At 42.6% G+C, this 22,636-nt stretch overlaps 1 protein-coding gene across 5 annotated transcripts in view; it reads left to right on the top strand.

The window, feature by feature from the left end:
• Positions 1-22,636, top strand: part of FHAD1 (forkhead associated phosphopeptide binding domain 1) — a 71,076-nt gene that overhangs the window by 45,819 nt on the left and 2,621 nt on the right. For all 5 annotated transcript variants that reach the window (XM_043500163.1, XM_043500165.1, XM_043500164.1 and 2 more), the window contains 6 exons: positions 2,452-2,587; positions 8,040-8,164; positions 9,203-9,298; positions 11,333-11,553; positions 17,649-17,814; positions 18,641-18,721. In XM_043500163.1, the coding sequence (XP_043356098.1) occupies positions 2,452-2,587; positions 8,040-8,164; positions 9,203-9,298; positions 11,333-11,553; positions 17,649-17,814; positions 18,641-18,721 (825 nt within the window). The remainder of the gene's footprint in view (positions 1-2,451; positions 2,588-8,039; positions 8,165-9,202; positions 9,299-11,332; positions 11,554-17,648; positions 17,815-18,640; positions 18,722-22,636) is intronic.

Here is a 22,636-nt window from a genome sequence, read left to right as displayed (position 1 = left end):
GACTAATCCCCTAGATGGGATATTAGATGGATGGGATCTGAGTTACCCAGGAAAGAATTTTCTGTAGTATCTGGCTGGGAATCTTGCCCATATGCTCAGGGTTTAGCAGATTGCCATATTTGGGTCGGGAAGCATTTCCTCCAGGCAGATTGGAGAGGCCCTGGAGTTTTTTCGCCTTCCTCTGTAGCATGGGGCACGGGTCACTTGAGGGAGCTTCTCTGCGCCTTGAAGTCTTTAACCACGATTTGAGGACTTCAGTAGCTCAGACATAGGTGAGGTTTTCGTAGGAGTGGGTGGGTGAGATTCTGTGGCCTGTGCAGGAGGTCGGACTAGATGATCAGAATGGTCCCTTCTGACCTTAGTATCTCTGAATCTATGATTGGGGCCTTTGGGTGCTACCACAATACCAATAAATGCAATATTGATGTAGATGTGGGATTTATGATGGATGGCTTTATTGACCATAACGGTAGTAAGAAGAAAATGATAAAATATTTTAAAGTAAGTGGCTTCAAAGTTCTTGAACAAGTTTGTTTACTTGGCTTTGTCATAGAAGTACATTCACTGTTAGACAACTAGCATTCTCTAATGGGGTAAGCCCAGGACTGAGAGTCTGAAATTTGAGGTTTTCTACCCAATTCTGCCACTGACATGTTGGCCCTGGGCAAATCGCTTACTCTGAAATTCTCAAAAGGGCCTGATTTCCAGGGTTGCTGAGCACCAGTGGCTTCTGTCAATGCTCTGTACTTGGGAAAGTCTAGGCCTATGGTGTCCCCAGTCAGATACTCAAAATACTGAAGTACTCAAAATCACTAGTTTCAGAGTGGTACCGTGTTAGTCTGTATCAGCAAAAACGAGGGGTCCCTGTGGCACCTTAGAGACTAACAAATTTATTTGGGCATAAGTTTTCGTGGGGTAAAACCCACTTCATCAAGTCACTAGCAACTTTTGAAATATTTTGGCCTTAATCTTTTCATTTCCCTTCTGAAAACTCAGGATAACAGTTTTTACATACTGCACAGGCATTTGTGATGATTACTTAGCTAATGTTTGTACAGCCATTTTGCAAATGTGAAAGGTGGAAAGTGCTAAGTGTTGTTTAATTGCCAATTAGATTGTGTAAAGCAGCTTGGAAAAAAGATACCATACTCTAGCTCTCCCACAACACATTCCTGTTCTTTCCTGTGATAACCTAGGTAGATAGGGTCTAAGTACAGTATAGGGTGTTTTTGTGAATAAGAAAGGGGGAAATTGTGCAGTTTTCCTGCGTTGTATTGAATGCTGATATATTACGGTAAAAATACAAACAGATTCAAAAAGGTGGTAATCGCAGAAAGAGGTTTTTTAATCATGCCTTTATGAAAATCTTCTGTATAATGACAGGCACATGCAGACCAACTGACTTGATTATGCAGCCAAAGTGGTGATCATGGCTGGGCATTGCACTGAGAATTATCAACAGCCACTTATTCCATACATGTGAGGTGGGAAGTTTGCAGCTATATATTTTTTAATCTTTAAATGAGTTGATTTTAAACAATAAATGAAAATAGCATTGAGACCCTAGATAGTATCATCCATTTATCATTAGCTGGATGCAGTTTTGAATTAACATGCTTACTATATATGTATATTAATCATAAAGCCAGTCACTGAACAGTGGTGGAATACTGAAATGCATAATTTATATATATTTTTAAAAGACAAATGGGGCGTAATTTATAAGCTCACCTTCAGATGTTGCGTACAGAGTGAATTGCTTTGGAAACACAAACAATCAATGTGAGATGCAGTTTCTTGAGAAGGCAGGGATGGAATAATTGAAGAGAATAGTGCCTTAATTTAAACCTCTGTTGAAAGGAGTTGAAAAAGCTGACTTTACATTCAGTTTATACGTTGAGACCAATGCTGTATAAGCTGCATCGAGGTGCGTCGGCCGCAATCTTGGCTGACACAGCAGGGACTGAACCAGAAACCTCCAGAGCTAAAAAGTATGAGCTGCAACAGCTTGAACTGAAGAGCCAAAGCTTTGCAGCTAGGACAACTCCTGTCCTTTGTGGATTGATGCAGAGGGGGACCTATAACACATATTCTCCATGTGTTACATAGGTATAGCTAGCTAGCTGACTACTCCTGTTTTAATTCCTTATCTCTAAAACCAATGGAGAGAGCTACTTTTCTCACACCAACCAGAATTTGATTCTCAAAATACTTAAGATGACTAGCATATGAGCTCTAGCTGGTGACATCAGAATCACAAATACTGCAAGTGGGATAATAGTTTTAAGGAAAGCTGCAGAATTTTAGGGCCCAAGCACCTGCATGTATATGTTTACGTTGAACCAAGGTTATGATACGGCAGTTATTCAAGAGTTGCATGGTGCTCGTTTGTGCAGAGCACAGTAATTTGTAATATAATCAAGGATGGTTTGGATGGGTTTCTGATTTCAGAAGCAGAATTTGGACTTCGCTGACCTAGGAGCTAAGTGTAAAGGCCTCAGACATGAGGAGACAATTCAGCGCCAAAAAACTGCACTGACTGAGCTCCGAGACAGAATCAAGACGCTGGAAAAGACTCAGTCTTTAAGTAAGTCCAGGACGCAGTTCTTCTGCTAGAACATATCTTGGTAATTGTGTAGCGTGAATATAATTGAAAGGGATACTGGCTCTGTGCAACAGTGAAAGAAATCAAATTTGTGATGTTGGGATTGCTAAATTTTCGTAGTATACCCTGACTAGGGCCCCAGTCCTTCTCTAAGACTACCCACGTGCTTAACATTGAGCACATGAGTAGCCCAATGCAACAAATAGGAATACTTAAATCAGGGCTGGCCAACCTGTGGCTCCGGAGCCACATGCGGCTCTTCAGAAGTTAACATGCGGCTCCTTGCATAGGCACCGACTCCGGGGCAGGAGCTACAGGCAGTCAACTTCCAATGTGTCAGGGGTGCTCACTGCTCAACCCCTGGCTCTGCCCCACGGTTCTGACCCCACTCCACCCCTTCCCCAGAGCCTTCCATGCGCTCGCTCCTCTCCCTTCCCCCCTCCCCCCCAGAGCCTCTTGCATAGATTCATAGATTCATAGATACTAAGGTCAGAAGGGACCATTCTGATCATCTAGTCCGACTCCTGCACAGCGCAGGCCAAGAATCTCACCCACCCACTCCTATAAAAACCTCACCCATGTCTGAGCTATTGCAGTCCTTAAATCATGGTTCAATAGACTTCAAGGAGCAGAGAAGCCTCCCTCAAGTCAACCATTCCCCATGCTACAGAGGAAGGCGAAAACCTCCAGGGCCTCTCCAATCTGCCCTGGAGGAAAATTGCTTCCCGACCCCAAACATGGCAATCAGCTAAACCCTGAGCATATGGGCAAGATTCACCAGCCAGATACCCAGGAAAGATTTCTATAGTAACTCAGATCCCATCCATCTAATATCCCATCTCAGGGGATTGGCCTATTTACCCTGAATATTTAAAGATCAATTACTTACCAAAATCCCATATCCATCATACCATCTCCTCCATAAACTTATCGAGTAGAATCTTAAAACCAGATAGATCTTTTGCCCCCACTGCTTCCCTTGGAAGGCTATTCCAAAACTTCACTCCTCTGATGGTTAAAAATCTTCTTCTGATTTCAAGCCTAAACTTCCTGGTGGCCAGTTTATACCCATTTGTTCTTGTGTCCACATTGGTGCTGAGCTGAAATAATTCCTCTCCCTCTCCTATATTTATCACTCTGATATATTATAGAGAGCCATCATATCTCCCCCTCAACCTTCTTTTACTTAGGCTAAACAAGCCAAGGTCCTTAAGTCTCCTTTCAGAAGACAAGTTTTCCATTCCTCGGATCATTCTAGTAGCCCTTCTCTGTACCTGCTCCAGTTTGAATTCATCCTTTTTAAACATGGGAGACCAGAACTGCACACAGTATTCTAGGTGAGGTCTCACCAGTGCCTTGTATAATGGTACTAAAACCTCCTTATCCCTACTGGAAATGCCTCTCCTGATGCATCCCAAAACCGCATTAGCTTTTTTTCACAGCCATATCACATTGGCAGCTCATAGTCATCCTATGATCAACCAATACTCCCAAGGTCCTTCTCCTCTTCCGTTCCTTCTAATTGATGCGTCCCCAACTTATAACTAAAATTCTTGTTATTAATCCCTAAATGCATAACCTTACACTTCTCACTATTAATTCATCCTATTACTATCACTCCAGTTTAACAAGGTCATCCAGATCCTCCTGTATAATATCCCAGATCCTTATCCGAATTGGCAATACCTCCCAGCTTTGTATCATCTGCAAACTTTATTAGCACACTCCCACTTTTTGTGCCAAGGTCAGTAATAAAGATTAAATAATGATTGGTCCCAAAACCGTCCCTGAGGAACTCCACTGGTAACCTCCCTCCAACCTGACAGTTTGCCTTTCAGTAGGACCCATTGCAGTCTCCCCTTTAACCAATTCCTTATCCACCTTTGATGTTCATATTGATCCCCATCTTCTCCAATTTAACTAATAATTCCCCATATGGCACGGTATCAAATGCCTTACTGAAATCTAGGTAAATTAGATCCACTGCATTTCCTTTATCTAAAAAATCTGTTACTTTTTCAAAAAAGGAGATTAGGTTGGTTGGCACGATCTACCTTTTGTAAAAACCATGTTGTATTTTGTCCCTTTACCATTGACTTCAATGTCCTTAACTAATTTCTCCTTCAAAATTTTTCCAGGACCTTGCATACTACAGATGTCAAACTAACTGGCCTGTAGTTACCCGGATCACTTTTTTTCTTTTCTTAAAAATAGGAACTATATTAGCAATTCTCCAATCATTCGGTACTATTCCTGAGTTACAGATCATTAAAAATTCTTGCTAATGGGCTTGCAATTTCAGGTGCCAATTCCTTTAATATTCTTGGATGAAGATTATCTGGGCCCCCCGATTTAGTCCCATTAAGCTGTTTCAGTTTCGCTTCTACCTCTGATATGGTAATATCTACCTGTATATCCTCCTTCCCATTTGTCATGCTACCATTATCCCCAAGATCCTCTTTAGCCTTATTAAAGACTGAGGCAAAGTATTTGTTTAGATATTGGGCCATGCCTAGATTATCTTTAACCTCCACTCCATCCTCAGTGTTTAGCGGCCCCACTTCTTCCTTCTTAGTTTTCTTCTTATTTATATGGCTATAGAACCTTTTACTATTGATTTTAATTCCCTTTGCAAGGTCCAAACTCTACTCGACTTTTAGCCTGTCTCACTTGATCCCTACATGTTCTGACCTCAATTAGGTAGCTTTCCTTGCTGATCCCTCCCATCTTCCACTCCCTGTATGCTTTCTGCTTCTTCTTAATCACCTCTCTAAGATGCTTGCTCATCCAGCTTGGTCTACAACTCCTTCCTATGAATTTTTTCCCCTTTCTTGGGATACAGGCTTCCGATAGCTTCTGCAGTTTTGATTTAAAGTAATCCCAGGCCTCCTCTACCTTTAGATCCATAAGTTCTTCAGTCCAATCCACTTCCCTGACTAATTTCCTTAATTTTTGAAAGTCGGCCCTTTTGAAATCAAAAACCCTAGTTGCAGATTTATTTTTGTTAATCCTTCCATTTAGTTTGAACTGAATTAGCTCATGATCACTTGAGCCAAGATTGTCCCCTACAACCATTTCTTCTATGAGGTCCTCGCTACTCACCAAAATTAAATCTAAAATGGCATCCCCTCTAGTCTGTTCAGCAACTACTTGATGAAGGAATCCATCAGCTATCGCATCTAGGAAAATCGGAGCCCTATTATTACTACTAGCACTGGTCCTCCAGTCTATATCTGGGAAGTTAAAGTCTCCCATGATCATGCAGTTTCCATTAGTATTTACTTTATTAAAGACATTAAAAAGGGCTTTATCCATATCCAAATTAGATCCCGGAGGTCTATAGCACACCCCAAGCACTATCGTAGGAGAGGCTTTACTAGTTTTCTTCCCCAATGTAATTTTTGCCCAGACCGGACTCTGTCTTATCCATTGCATCGCTTCTTATTTCTTTACATTCTACCTCATCATTGATATACAATGCTACTCCACCCCCCTTTACCTTTGTTTCTGTCTTCCTAAAGAGCACATACCTTCAATACCTGTAGTCCAGTCATGACTACTATTCCACCATGTTTCTGTTATCCCTATAATATCTGGTTTCACTTCCTGCACCAGTAGCTCTAGTTCCTCCATTTTGTTACCTAGACTCCTCGCATTGGTGTACAAACATCTTAATTTTTGCTGTTTGGACTCACTCACATTTTGTACCCTATTAGGCACAGTCATTCTACAGCCAGTATAACCTATTAGATTAGTATCCACACCGCCCTCGCTCCTTATATACATTCTCCTACCCACGGCTGTATCCTTTCTTACTTCATCTTCTTCCCTCTCATTGCTAAAATCTGGCGTGGAGATTTTCTGGACATCTCCCATCCATCTCCCCCCAATTCCTAGTTTAAAGCTCTCTTTATCAGTTGTGCCAGCCTCGATCCTAGAAGTCTATTTCCTTCCCTACTCAGATGAAGTCCATCCCGAGAGAACTGACCTCTGTCCGTGAATGCCTCACAGTGGCCATACATGCATGCTGTGAAACAACTGATTGTGGCGGGTGGGAGGCATGGGGAGGGAGAGGGAAGCACTGATCGGCAGGGCTGCCGGCGGGCGGGACGCACTAGAGGTGGGAGGAGGGGAGCTGATGGGGAGGCTGCTGACGTATTAGTGTGGCTCTTTGGCAATGTACATTGGTAAATTCTGGCTCCTTCTCAGGCTCAGGTTGGCCATCCCTCACTTAGATGCTTAAAGTTAAGCATGCGTGTAAGTCTTTGCGTGAGTGGGGCCTGAACCAATAGAATGTTTAAAGCTAGGAAAGCCAACTAACCTACATTGTGCAACCTTTGCCCTTATATAGCCAAAACCTGCTCTTGCTTTCACCAGCATAACTCGATAGAGTTGAATGGATTTACACTTCTTCAAAACCAGGCCCACAGTTAAATGATAATTGGTGCATACCGTGTATCATTCAGAGACAGTCAAGTGTATATAGGTATATATGTATGAAGGGGCTCTATTCTGCTCAGAGATTAGCAAAATGAATCAGCAAGAAGAACCCTTTCAGCTCTATTCACTATATTTTAAGATTTAGATACTGAGCAGAGGTCTGACTAGACATCTAAATATCATGGGCCACATCTACTCCTGATATATGCAGTTACAACGCCACTAAAATCAATAGTTATGCCTGCTTATACCAGCAACGAACTTGGCTTTGTGAGCAGTATTAATACAGTAAATTACATGTGTTTTTGCAGTAAGGTTCCTTTCCAGGTTTAATTTAACTTTTTTAATTGTTTTCGCTCTGGGTATGTCTACATTTGAAGCTGGGCAAAGCTCGTGTTGACATACTCACGTTAGTTTTCATCAAGCTAACCCGCTAAAAATAGTAGTGCAGCTGCAGTAGCAGCGTGGCTAGCCCATGCTGAGTACAAATGTGCCTGAACCCCCTGGGTACATACTTAGCACTGCTAGCTTGTGCCACTGCTGGCTGTGCTACCCGGCAACACTGTTATATGTAGTGCGCTAGCTAGATCAGAGCTTGTGTGAATGTGTCTATGCGAGCTGAGAATCACACCCCTAGCTCCAAGTATAGAATTAGCCCCATTCTCTGTCCACAATTTATACATCTTCAGAAAAATATTGAAGGTAGGTATAATCCCCCTAAACTTCCAGGATTAGAATAGTAATTTCCAGTGCAATCCCTAGATTTCAAACCTGGAGTACAGTGTCTGATTACTAGATTTATTGTGGGTTCCGTTCCTGATTTTATGAGAAATACATTCCATGTGTTACCCGTTTTATATTTATATTTTTACAGGAAAATTTCTTCAGGAAATATTGAGATCTATTATTAAAACAGTGTGCTTTTAGTAAACCCATTACATCTTACATGTGACAAGGTAACAACTCTGCGTGGGGGGTTTTCTTGTTCCCTTAGCTGTTAAAGAGAAGGTTCCTGAGCCACTTATAGTGCTAAAGAAAGACCTATCTGAGAAAATAGCTCAGAAAATATGCTTAGAAAAGGAACGTGTGCCATCATCAATAAAAAAAATGGAGGCCAAGGTAAACAGAATTTTATATATTATTTTAGTTGTGGTTTCATTAGAATATGTAGGAACATCTTTAAGGTGCAATAAGAAAACTACAGATAAATATTCCTTAATATCTTTGACTTTTTAGTACAGTTCTTGAAGTCATCTGTCCTTACAAAAAGTGACTTCCTGTAACTATATCTATATAGAACTTTTCCAATATCTCTCTCCTTTAACTCAGCATTACACAATGAATGTTGAGTTAACACTTTTAGGCTGAGATTTTCAAAGCTGCATAGGAGATTCAGACACCCAGTTCTCAATATTTTTCACTTCAATAGAACAGTGCTGATTTACACCAGCAGAGGATCTGGCCCCACTACCCATACATCCTCTGTCGGTCCATTTTTCTATCTGCCTTTAGGCTGTGAACCATGTAAAAAGGTAGCAAAATGTATATGGAGAATAATAAAGGAACTGCTCTGATAGTGTGAATGACTGTAAAAAACCAAGGAAGCCAACTGGTGGAATCAAGTGGCTTTTAAGTTGAAGTGAATGTTTTGATGCTTACATTTATAGTTTTTTAAATCATTTTCTGCCTTAAGAAGTCAATGGTAATATGGGCAAGCACTAGCTAAAGGGAAGAGTGTGCTTGCCGGAAAAAATAAACAGTACACATACCACCAAAACCCAACAATCACTGGGCATTGAGCAAGAGGTGAACTCTAATTAAAAGCAGGTAGAAAGCTTCATGTCAAGGTGGTGCCCCTTTGAGGGTGGATAAGAGAGGAAAGAGGCATGGTTAACCAGAAATCAGGTGTGTTTAACATGTAATCTAGTGTAAGCAGATACTTGCTGACAGACACTTTGTTTAGACCCGATGCTGTACTTTGCACAACAACATAATAGGCCTTCTGACAGCCAGAAGTGACACACTTTGACATTGGTGGGTATTTTTTCACCACAGCTTTGGGTTGTTGCGGTTGTTTTGTTTGTTTGTTTTCTGTGAGAGGAAGAACAGGATTTGGTCTACAAGTAGTAAGGTGATCCATTACTCTATCTATTTCAGCTTCCAAGCCATTTTCCCAACACATATTCAAATGTAGCCTTAGAGAGGACAGCAAAGTTGGAAATGTCTGATGCTTTAGACCTCAGCGAGAAGTTGGTATGTAAATAAAAGACAAGGTACAATCACATTCAGGAACCGTATATTGTGGGTCCTGTTAAAGTCAGTTTCAGAATTTAGTGATCAGCTTCCAGGTACCCTGGGAATCTCATGTATTTCTTAGAGTATGAATTCATATCTGCAGGAACTTCAAAACCTCTTTTAGCTGCCTGGGAAATATACAGTCTGAGCAGCTCCCAATGGCATGTGTTTTCTTTCCCTTCAATTTTAACCTCCAAAAAAATGTTCCCTTAAAAGACCTTAGATCTTTGAATGTCTCCTTAGCATGGCATTAAAATAAAGCCCAAATGATTTATGGAGCCAGACTGCCCTCCAGCTAATGGGCCCCTTCAATGGCATGACAGCTTACTGTCGTGGATATGTGCTGGAGTATGCTTTGCCTTAAAAGAAGAGAGGATATGTAGGAATAAATAGCCTGAGACATAGGGATTTTTAATATGTATTTAAATGTGTTGGGAACAAGTGCCATTCTTAACCTTTTCTAAAACACAGACCACACACTATGTAAAGCCAAACACTCAGTTTCTTTCTGAGGTTTGGCAATTTAGCAATGTTTAGTTCAAGCCTTTTCCCCAAGCTGAGCTGTTCCTAGGGTTCCTACCTCCGAACTGCTCTTCTGTCTCTACTTGTAGCAGAATGGGATTATGAGCCACGCGCGTTAGTGAGACAGCAAAACACACTAAATACTTTTCTGTCAGAATCGAGACTTACTAACAGGGCAAGGTGTTTCCGTCAAACATTACCAAGCCTGTTGTTGCCTGTGTGTTGCATGATATAAGAAGGGCTGTGTATATAGAGAAGGCGGAGGGATAGCTCAGTGGTTTGAGCATTGGCCTGCTAAACCCAGGGTTGTGAGTTCAATTCTTGAGGGGGCCATTTAGGGATTGGGGCAAAAATTGGGGATTGATCCTGCTGTGAGTAGGGGGTTGGACTAGATGACCTCCTGAGGTCCCTTCCAACCCTGATATTCTACGATCCTAAACTTCAGGAGACATAGGGGCCTGAGTGTTCTGTATGAAAATAAATGGTTGGGTATCCCTCTGACTGACTGGAAGTGGAATACAGAACCAAAAATCCAGTAAAACAACTGGTTCAACTCCCATGCTGTATGGAGGTGGAAGGAGATTTTGATATATCTTATGTATCAGTCTAGGCCTTTATAGCGTGCCCATAATCTGAATGCTTCACCTGTGTCAGAGACTCTCCAATCTTTCCTCTTCAGAACAGGTTATCTGAGTGACACCTCTCCGCTTCCCCACAGTTTGGGTCTGAGAATGTTTCAACTTGATCCTGCATATCCCCAATAATGGCTTTGTGAGCCACTGCTGAGAACCACTGCCCTAGGACACAGTCAGTGCACTGACTCATTTTATTTCTATTTATGTCCCAATTACTGTGTGTTATTTATCTCCTCTTTTTTAAAATATGCTGATCATCATCAAAGCACTGTAAATAAAATCTCCCTATTTTAAACCCAATAGCAACATTTCATCCTGGTTTCTACTTCCTGGAAACAACACTGAATCCCCTTACTGTATTTTCCACTGCATACATCCAATGAAGTGAGCTGTAGCTTATGCTCAAATAAATGTGTTAGTCTCTAAGGTGCCACAAGTACTCCTTTTCTTTCTCCAAGGTCTAGTTAGTTTCAAGTCCTTATGCCTCCATTACATGGGCATTGTGACAACCCAACAATTAGTGACTTTAGAACCATTGGATGCTGATCCAGTTCTGCACCTAACTGCTTCATAGTCAAATTAATTTGTCTAATACATTATGAATGAATGATTTGGTACATTATTGTTCTGCTTGATTCCTTAGGAACACACAAAGAAGCTAAGGAAAAAAATAGGTTAAATTTAAATGAAGAGGCTTGCACACAGTAGCTTATGTATTACCTTTTAATCCTTTACACTAAAGCAAAATGAAAGCAGATTGGTTGAGCAGTGTGATATTTTTCTAATTAGGAGTCAGCACACCTAGTAAATAATTCACTCTCTCCTCTTCATACAGTATCTTAACTTAATTCATGCTCTTGGAAGTCTGATGAATGTGAAGGAGCTGACAGGAGTGCAGTCTGTTAAGCATCTTTCTCAGGATGAGAGGGAAAAAGTGAGAATGCAGCGACAGAAGGACCTTGAGCTGCTGTACAATAAGATCAGTAAACTCAAGAGTCGGCTAGAAAGGAAAGAAGAACTTCTGAAAGAGTATGAGTCTGACATTGGGCAACTCAGGTAGAGAAAACACACTTACTTACTATTTACTAAAAGTCGTGACCGTGGATCCAGCCATTTTAGCAAAAAGACCCAAAACTGTGACAAAAAATTGTGAGAAATTTAGTGGAAGGAGCATATTTACAATTCAGTTTTAATTACAGGATACTTTTGTGTTTCTATAAAAACATTCACTATGTTATTGCGTGGAAATAAAGCTGGCGTAAGCTAGGAAATGCCCTCTTTGAACTTCATAGCTCTCTAAAATGGTATCTTCTAAGGCCACATCAAGCTAACCCAGGGATTCTCAAACTGGGGGTCGGGACCCCTCAGCGGGTCGCAAGGTTATTACATGGTGGGTCGCAAGCTGTCAGCCTACACCCCAAACCCCACTTTGCCTCCAGCATTTATAATGGTGTTAAATATATAAAAAAGTGTTTTTAATTTATAAGGGGGGGTCGCATTCAGAGGCTTGCTATGTGAAAGGGGTCACCAGTACAAAAGTTGGAGAACTACTGAGCTAACCAGTTAAATAAATGAGGAATTCTATTTAAAAACTAACCATTCAAGATGACACAATGTCTATTATTGTACTAAATACCTATGTGTTGGTAGGATTGTCCATTACAAACTATGTCTGGAAACTGTATGCCCAGTTTTCAAAAATGGATATTTTAATAGGACATCCAAATTCTGAGCCCCTATATCAGCACTTAGGCATTCATTCATTTTAAGCATCTGAGTGCCCATTTGAAATCTAAGTTTAGGGCTGATCACTTAACTACCTACCACAGAAACTCAGTTTTGAAAATAGGATCCTGCAGATGAAAATGATATCTAAAGGTTTGTAGTATGAGCAGAGGGACATCTGCTGCTTTTATTCTACAGCAACATTACTCTGGACTGTTTTTCCTGTTCATGATTTATTATTAGTAACAGATATAATAATTATATAGTCTTTAATTATTTATATGATTCTTTGAACAATCCATGGCAAGTAATGCGGTGTTATTCTGCTTAATCATATGCATCACATGTGGTGTTTGTCTTGTACTAGAAAAATGTCTAAACAATTTGGAAAATGAAGCCAAAAAGAACAGTGGAGTGTTGGATGAGATTCTCTGGAATCTCTGGTTAATATTCCACCCTGAAATTGAAGGGAAGGTTGGGGTTATTTCCCTGCCTGTGAAGAAATCCCCATCCCTGTGGATAGTAAAGTCTCCCTAACGGAACTATTTATCCCTGGGACTCGTTAAAATGCTTTTTAAAGGAATTTTTTTGTACTTTGAAATGTACAAAATTGCCCCAAATGTGCAGGTGTTTTCAACATAATTCCTAAGGAAGGAACTCCCAGGAGCCCCTACTGAGTCTTCACCTAGTGTTCCCAATCATGCACACCGAATGCTGTGCTGTACTATCCTCTCACTCCATGTACTTTGCAGAAATCAAGTATAAACATTCCTAGCAAACCCCACTCAGTATGGTCTGTGGGATGATGCTACCTCCTTGTTTGGTTGTGGTTATGAGAAAGCGTTTTTGTTTCAATAGGATGAGTAGATTCCCCATCACTAGCCACTTCTTTCAGCAGAGACATGTACCCTAAAGAGAGGGGTTTATCATGGACCAAGGAGAAATTTTTGTGGGAAATCCTTGTTCAAATATTTTCAGCATTTCACAGGAAAAAACAGGGGGCCTATTTCTCATTTACACTAAGGCCTTTTACATGCCTCTGGTAGTGTAAAGGTGCCTTAGCCCTGGTTTACACTATGGGGTTAGGTCGAATTTAGCTACGTTAGGTCGATTTTAAAATGGATGCGTCCACATAACCAACCCTGTTCCATCGACTTAAAGGGCTCTTAAAATCGACTTCTGTACTCCTCCCCGGCGAGGGGAATAGCGCTAAAATCGACCTTGCTGGGTCAAATTTGGGGTAGTGCAGACGCAAATCGACGGTATTGGCCTCCGGGAGCTATCCCAGAGTGCTCCAATGTGATCGCTCTGGACAGCACTTTGATCTCCGATGCACTAGCCAGGTACGCAGGAAAATTCCCAGGAACTTCTGAATTTCATTTCCTGTTTGGTCAGCGTGGCAAGCTCAGCAGCAAAGGTGACCATGCAGTCCCCCCAGAATCGCAAACGAGCTCCAGCATGGACCGAAAGGGAGACACTGAATCTGATTGCTCTATGGGGAGAAGCATCTGTGCAGGCAGAACTCAGAGCAAAAGGAAGAAATACCAGTATATTTGCCAAAATCTCACAGGGCATGATGGAGAGAGGCTACAACAGGGACACACAGAAGTGCTGCATGAAAGTTAAGGAGCTCAGGCAAGCCTGCCAAAAGACAAAGGAGGCAAATGGGGGGTGCTCTGGGTCAGATCCCTATACATGCTGCTTCTATGATCAGCTGCATGGCATTCTAGGGGGGGGGACTCTACCATTATCCCACCACTGTCTGTGGACACCTGCAAGGGGGGAGTCTCACCCAATAGGGAGGAGGATTTTGTGGATGAGGAAGAGGAGGAGAAGGAGGAGAATGCGCAGTAGGCAAGCGGTGAATCCGTTCTCCCGGCAGCCAGGACCTTTTCATCATCCTGGAGCCAATACCCTCCCAAGGCAGGATCCCTGACCCTGAAGCTGGAGAAGGCAGCTCTGGTGAGTGCACATTTGTAACTACAGTACAGGGTTTAAAAGCAATAGTGTTTAATGTTTGATTTGCCCTGAAGAATTGGGATGCATTCGCGGCCAGTACAGCTACTGGAAAAGTCTGTTCACATGTCTGGGGATGGAGCGGGAATCTTCCAGGGATATCTCCATGAAGCTCTCCTGGAGGTACTCTGAAAACCTTTGCAGAAGGTTTCTGGGGAGGGCTGCTTTATTTTGTCCTCCACGGTAGGACACTTTACCACGCCAGGCCAGTAGCAAGTATTCTGGAATCATTGCAGCACAAAGCATGGCAGCGAATGGTCCTGGGTTTTGGTCGCATTTAAGCAACATTCGGTCTATATCTTTCTGTGTTAGCCTCAGGAGAGTGATATCATTCATGGTCACCTGGTTGAAATAGGGAAATTTTTGTAAGGGAATAGTAAAAGGACCCCGTTCATGCTGGGCTGTTTGTGCTTGGCTAAAAGGGATCATCCTGGAGAATAGCCATGCAGTGGGGTGGAGGGAGGTGTGTGCTGCACATCCACCCGAAAACCGCAGCCTCTCTTTTTAAATATAAAACCCAACCCATTGCTTGCTATGGGAAAGGGTGGTGCAGCAGTTTGAAACCGTTCCGACATGTTATATCTAAGAAGCCAACCCTGCGTACCCTGTGCCTTACCATGGCTGCCTGGAAACCGAATTCTGTTGCCCAGACGTGTGTGATGTGTCACCATACCGGCAGGCGCTCAATATGAAAGGCAAAATGCGAACTTGTACCTAAAGCGCATGTGCTGTCTGCTGTGAATTGCTTGATTCACTGTGAAAGAGTATCTCTTTTGTTCTCAGAAATGTATCATCTTAAATTTTACTCTCCCTTTTTATCTTCCTCCCCCTCCCCCCGGTGCAAATGTTTCTACGCTCCCCTTATCATCTCCATCCCTGAGGTTATCGCAGATTAGAAAGCAAAAAAAATGCACTCGCGATGGCATGTTTTCCGAGCTCATGCAGTCCTTCCGCACTGATAGGGCACAGCTTAATGCATGGAGGCATTCATTGTTAGAGGCCAGGAAAGCATTAAATGAGCACGAAGACCGGAGGCAGGAGCACGAAGAGTGGAGGCGGGAGGCAATGCTGAGGCTAATGGGGGAGCAAACGGACATGATGAAGCGTCTGTTGGAGCTGCAGGAAAGCCAACAGGAGCACAGACCCCCGCTGCATCCATTGTATAAGCGCCTGACCTCCTCCCCAGGTTCCATATTCTCCTCACCCAGATGCCCAAGAATGCGTGGGAGGCTCCGGGCACCCAGCCACTGCACTCCAAAGGATGGCCCAAGCAACAGAAGGCTGTCTTTCAAACAGTTCGATTTGTAGTATGGCTACAAAAAGCAATGTGGCCTTGTTCTTACCTCCTCCCCCACCCGGGCTACCTTGTCAGTTATCTCACTTTTTTTTTAATTAATAAAGAAAGAATGCATGGTTTCAAAACAATAGTTTCTTTATTTCGAAGTGGGGAAGGAGGGTGATTTGGTTACAGGGAATTAAAATTAACCAAGGGGTGCGGGTTTGCATCAAGGAGAAACACACACAACGGTCATACCGTAGCCTGGCCAGTCATGAAACTGGTTTTCAAAGCCTCTCTGATGCACAGCACGCCTTGCTGTGCTCTTCTAACCCTGGTGTCTGGTTGCTCAAAATGAGATTTCAGGTGATTTGCCTCAACCTCCCACCCCACTATAAATGTCTCCCCTTACTCTCACAGATATTATGGAGCACACAGCAAGCAGCAATAACAATGGGTATGTTGGTTGCGCTGAGGTCTGACCTAGTCAGCAAACAGCACCAGCGAGCTTTTAAACGTCCAAAGGCACATTCTACCACCATTCTGCACTTGCTCAGCCTATAATTGAACTGATCCTTACTACTGTCCAGGCTTCCTGTGTAAGGTTTCGTGAGCCATGGGAGCAAGGGGTAGGCTGGGTCCCCAAGGATATCTATTGGCATTTCAACATCCCCACGGTAATTTTCTGGTCTGGGAAGTAAGTCCCTTCTTGCAGCTGCTTGAACAGCCCGGAGTTCCTAAATATGCGAGCGTCATGCACCTTTCCCAGCCATCCCATGTTGATGTCGGTGAAACGTCCCTTGTGATCCACCAGTGCTTGCAGCACAATTGAGAAGTACCCCTTGCGGTTTATGTACAGGTTGGCAAGGTGGTCTGGTGCCAAGATGGGGATATGCGTTCTGTCTATCGCCCCACCACAGTTAGGAAACCCGATTGCAGCAAAGCCATCCACTATGACCTGCGCATTTCCCAGAGTCACTACCCTTGATAACAGAATGGTCAATGATTGCATTGGCTATTTGGATCACAGCAGCCCCCACAATAGACTTGCCCACTCCAAATTGATTCCCGACTGACTGGTAGCAGTCAGGCGTTGCAAGCTTCCACAGGGCTATCACCACTCGCTTCTCAACTATCAGGGCAGCTCTCATCTTGGTATTCCTGTGCTTCAGGGTGGGGGAAAGCAACTCACAGAGTTCCAGGAAAGTGGCCTTACGCATGCGAAAGTTTTGCAGCCACTGTGAATCATCCCATACCTGCAACATTATGCGATCCCTCCAGTCTGTGCTTGTTTGCCGGGCCCAGAATTGGCATTCCACTGTATCAACCAGCCCCACTGCCACCACTATGTCCCAATTGCCACAGCCCGGGCTTTCAGGAACATCTGTATCCATGTCCTCATCAAAATCCTCCTCGGTTCTGCATATACTCCAGGATAATGCACAAGGTGTTTACAATGCTCACAACAGCAGCGGTGACGGTGAGCTGAGCGGGCTCCATGCTTGCCGTGGTATGGCGTCTGCAGGAGAGCAGAGTTGCAGCGGAAGTGGTGGATGACAACGGTTAGCAGTCCTACTGCACCGTCTGCTGACAGCAGCACCCAGGACACAACAGCCGCGGTGACAGTGAGCTGAGCTGAGCGGGCTCAATGCTTGCCATGGTATGGCATCTGCACGGGAAAAAGGCGCAAAACAGTTGTCTGCCATTGCTTTCACGGAGGGAGGGGTGACTGACAACATGTACCCAAAACCACTTGCAACAATGTTTTTGCCCCATCAGGCATTGGGAGCTTAACCCAGAATTCCAATGGGTGGCGGAGACTGCGGGAACTGTGGGATAGCTACCCACATTGCACCGCTCCATAAGTCGATGCTAGCTATGGTAGTGAGGACGCACTCCACCAACTTAATGCGCTTAGTGTGGACATATGCAATCAACTGTATAAAATCAATTTTTAAAAATCAACTTCTATAAAATTGACCTAATTTTGTAGTGTAGACATACCCTTAAAGTGGGTGTAAATGTAATTTATCCTCTCTTTTTAAGGCCCCTTATACTGCCAGAGTTGTATCAAGAGGCTGTAGTGTAGATGATAATAAAGCCCAGGAGATTTTACCTCTTCTGTTTTGTACAGGGCGAATAAGGTCTCTTTGCAAGCATACCAGGCCGAGATGACTAAACTGGAAGATGAAGTCTATAGAGAAGCAGAAGAGAATGCTCTGCTAAAAGAGGCTCTAGAGAGGACACAGTTCCAGCTGAATCAGGAGAAAAGGTTGAACAGAGCTGTTAAACTGCATAAGGTAACGGTCTAGGGACAAAAGTCATGGCACTGCTTCCATGAACCTGGTAACTAAACATCCTCTTCTCCAGCTGTGTGTTGGGCAGTAACCTAATTATTTAGGGGGCTAAATTTTGGTAGGTCCTGCTTGGAAACATCCTCACTGTGGCAGGCACCGATGAAAGATTATATTATAGCTGCAGGGTTAGCACTGAGACATCACCCTGCAATCCAAACACCATAGAACAAGACCCTGCAAGTTTTGACTTGGGTATGTGGAGGTGGAAAGGGAGCTAATCACAAACAGGTAGTAAGCTGGAAGGGCCTCTGTGTGTCTATCTTTGCACAGGATCCGGAAGATCCCAAGGAGCCTATCACCTTAGTATGTAACCAAGAATAGAACTAGCTGAGGTTTGGGACAAAAATAGTAGTATATTTGCTATTTTTTCCTTGATTTCTCTAATCTGTGTAGTGCCATGAGCTTGAAGAATGCTTTGTAGCCCCAAAAGGCCAATTGATAAGTGGTTTTATCCAGACTTTCATATTTAGTTGATGCTTTGGGTCTTCATCAAAATGACCCTTAGAAGAGTGAATTGTACATTGGTACAAGTAAAGACAATTCATATTTGAAGGCAGTATTGAGATTAAACAATAATTGTCAGCAGTTAGCTGCTTTTTTCATTGCAGCTTGCTGTTGGCTTTGGGGAATGTGAGTAACTAAGTCCGCTTTGTTGATCTTATAAAATTTGGAGTCATATTTAGTTCTGATGTGTCTCAGCTATATTTTTGATAGAATGTCCAAGGCAAGATTTGCAATTGGATGTCATTTTACTGGTATTTTCACCCAGAGCCATTTAGAGGAACTGGAGAAGAGAAGTGAAAAGTTGTCACCATGTTGTACTTGTTCACAAAAAGACAGAGCCAGGAAGGTATGAATATGTCTGAACACTTGCTCATAGTAGCAGGATCAGTGTAATCATTTTGCCTAACTTATAAGTGATGGACTTCAGTCCATCTAATAATAATTCATTTGTGTGTCATAACACCCATGAATGAAGAGATTGAACTGGCCCAGTAATATGAATGAAGAGTTGTCAGTAAGGTAGTAGTAATATTAATGTAGTAAAATTAATTTATCCAAAGAACTCAAAGCAGAAACCCCATTATACAGAATGGGAAACTGAGGCACAGAGAATTTAAGTAACTCATTCAAGATCACATACCCAGCTGGAGGCAGGAACAGAACCCAGCTCTCCTGATTTCCAGTCCCCTGTTCTGACCACAGTGAAGTAGGTGAAAGCTAGTGCTGCAACTGAATGAACAGCAGGAGGGAAGCTGCAACGAACTGTGGAGGGGAGGAATCGCACACAGCAGGAGCCTGGGGAGCAGATGACAACACAGGGAAAACTGGGAGGGGCTGCCAAAGAAGGAGGGAGCCATGTATGGAATTAAAATGGGCCAAATTTGGAACATAAGTGAAATGAGTATAATTCCATAGAGGCGCTCAAGCTCTCAGTGTATGCACATCCTGAACTCCTCAGGGGAACTCTGGCCTCTTCATTCCTTAGTTGACTATTGTTATTTCTATGTGCAAGGCACTACAAACATCAACAGGTACAGAATTTGAAATTTCTGCAAGCTCTACCTAGAGAACCTTTAAAAACGTTGTACATTTCAAAGCTGCAAGCATCACCATTGCAGAGTCATCCTCTCCCTACACTTGGGTGTCTGGACTGTGCATGCCTTTTTCTGATTACATAACGAATTAGTGAACTGTAGATTCTTGCAGTAAACCCCCCATCATACTGCATAAAGTTATGGTCTCTTAACCACTTGGTCGGCCTAAGACAATCACCTTAATTAACCTGTGCTCTGTCTAATGCATTCTATGCCTAATTAACCCATTGATTGTAAATCCCCTTTTATAGAACCTGGGTAGAATTTTCAAAAGTGCCTTAATCCCTCTAAAAGTTAAATGAGATTTATTTTGCTTGGGCCCTTTTGAAAACATTACCCTCTATATCTAGAGGGGAAGACATTGTTGAAGCAATAATTTACCTTCTCTGCAGCTGAGAGGTCTTTTTTGTAAATCACACTCCGTTTATGGAATCTAAAGGTCTCCATATCTCTATCTGAAACAGAATTGTGCAGAATCTGTTATTTGCTTATGAAAATACCTAGTCCAGAAGGTCCGAATGGTCTTTTTTTTATGGATGTGGCCACACCATTTGCTTTAAGCATCTGTAAACACGAGGTATTACATTTTACTTTTTACCAGGTAGGAAATAATATGGTCTTGATATACCACATAGGGGGCTCACTCTAGTAAAGTGGTGCTTAGAATTTTTTAGTATATTTGGAATTTGTTTTAAAGATCCATCTCCTGGAGTCATGTGTTTACGTGAGACTCTCAGCATTTATTTTTTTTAAAAAGTAAATCTCTGGCCCTCATGGTTGCAGAGAAAAGCCTGAAAACGTGATCCCCAGAGGCTCAAAATCCCGAAGGCAAAAGAATAAAAAGAACCCAAGATGTATTATTTTTCAACTCTCAAGATTTTTTTAACCAGTTGTTAAATGGTCAATATGGGGGGCCTGACTCATTATTTTTTAGTGCTTGGGACTGGCAATCCTCTGAATTTGTTGTCACAGATGGCATCCTCACACTCACCATCCTTTCACTGTGAAGCACTGGTTTTAGTTCTCCCAGGTGCAAGGATGTACGGAGGGGATCCCAAGGTAGGGTTATGAACCAGTAATTGGTAATCTTCTTTACAGATCTACACCCACCTACCCTACACAGCTCACTTAAATCTCTAATATTCACTAGGCAGTCCACACAGATGAAACGAGATAATTTCTTTGTGACTTGTTGATCACTGCTTAGTTACCATAAAGCTCCATGTACACTTGTGGTGTTTCACAAATAATATCTGACATTCCCCTGTGAGGGAAGGAAAAGAAACTAGTACATTTCATTTGTATTAACAAGCAGATGCTTAAAAAAACAGGATCCAGCACCAGATTCTCTCGATCAGTAAGTAAGGATTATAAAGGGTAGGTCATGCATAACAAATCTGATTAACTTCCTTGTGGAAATTACAATGAGAGCTGACAGGAGAGAGGCAGCAGACATAATCAGCTAGGAGTTCAAGAGGGTTTAAACACAGTACCATCAAGTACTGTGAAGTACTGTGTATAAGATTAGTAATTACAGTGTTAATGACGAAAAACTGGCATAGTGCCACTGGTCAGATAAAGAGAGGTGATGAGTGATGCAGGGATTGTCTTAACCTCCGGTCTTAGTCACACACCAGAGAAAAGAACTTGTAGTTGCGTGTACTCATTTTCAGAACAAATGCAACTGGAAGGGAAACCAGGATGTAAAAGAACAGAGCTTACTCAGAAGTGTGAGAAGAGAGTCAAGAAACAGGGAAAGGGATTCCACTTGAAGGTCACATGCAGTCTGTTCATGAAAAGGAAGTGGTGATAATAGTGAAGGGAATATTTCTAAAATACTTCACCTCCCTTTGTCCTACTTCCTTTGGCTCTGCACAATCACAAGTATCATCTTATAAAGCAGTGCCCCAGTGTCCAGGGCCTTCATACTTTGGTCTAATCTGCATTTATGCAAGTCACCAAATCATCAGACAAGTTAGCAGAATGCAGTGGGACTGGCATTCTCCTACAAACAGTTTCATCACTGTAGTAAACAGGAGTATAGCTCATTAGGATTAAAGTGCATTGGCAATGCTATGTGAGGCTGTGTGAGGAGTGTCATATGTAAGGCACAGAAGGTAGTTGTCCCTCTCTGTTCGGCACTGGTGAGGCCTTGGAGCACTGTGTCCAGTTCTGTGCCACACTTAAGGAAAGATGTGGACAAATGGGAGCGAGTCGAGAGGAGAGCAACAAAAATAATAAAAAATCTAGAAAACCCAGCCTTTGAGGAACGATTAAAAAAGTAGGCATGTTTAGTCTTGAGAAAAGAAGACTGAGGGGGGACCTGATAACAGTCTTTAAATATGTTAAGGGCTGTTGTGAAACAGATGGTGATCAATTGTTCTCCGTATCTACTGAAGGTAGGACAAGAAGTAGTGGGCTTAATCGGCAGCTGGGGGTTTAGGTTAAATATTAGGGCAGAAATTAACAAACTAAGCTCTGGTATAGGCGTCTAAGAGAGGCTGTGGAGTTCCCATCATCAGAGGTTTTAAGAAGAAGTTGGACAGACTCCTCATAGATAGATTCATAGATACTAAGGTCAGAAGGGACCATTCTGATCATCTAGTCCGACCTCCTGCACAGCACAGGCCACAGAATCTCACCCACCCACTCCTACGAAAAACCTTACCTATGTCTGAGCTATTGAAGTCCTCAAATCATGGTTTAAAGACTTCAAGGAGCAGAGAAGCCTCCCTCATATCACCCATGCCCCATGCTACAGAGGAAGGCGAAAAACCTCCAAGGCCTCTCCAATCTGTCCTGGAGGAAAATTCCTTCCCGAACCCAAATATGGCAATCAGCTAAACCCTGAGCATATGGGCAAGATTCACCAGCCAGATACTACAGAAAATTCTTTCCTGGGTAACTCAGATCCCATCCATCTAATATCCCATCTCAGGGGATTAGTCCTATTTACCCTGAATATTTAAAGATCAATTACTTACCAAAATCCCATTATCCCATCATACCATCTCCTCCATAAACTTATCGAGTAGGATCTTAAAACCAGATAGATCTTTTGCCCCCACTGCTTCCCTTGGAAGGCTATTCCAAAACTTCTCTCCTCTGATGGTTAGAAACCTTCGTCTAATTTCAAGTCTAAAAATGAAATACATTTCATTCAAATG

This window comes from Dermochelys coriacea, chromosome 18 (genome assembly GCF_009764565.3).
Source record: "Dermochelys coriacea isolate rDerCor1 chromosome 18, rDerCor1.pri.v4, whole genome shotgun sequence".
In the NCBI taxonomy this organism is placed as follows: domain Eukaryota; kingdom Metazoa; phylum Chordata; order Testudines; family Dermochelyidae; genus Dermochelys; species Dermochelys coriacea.
This window is presented reverse-complemented; position numbering and strand designations above follow the sequence as displayed.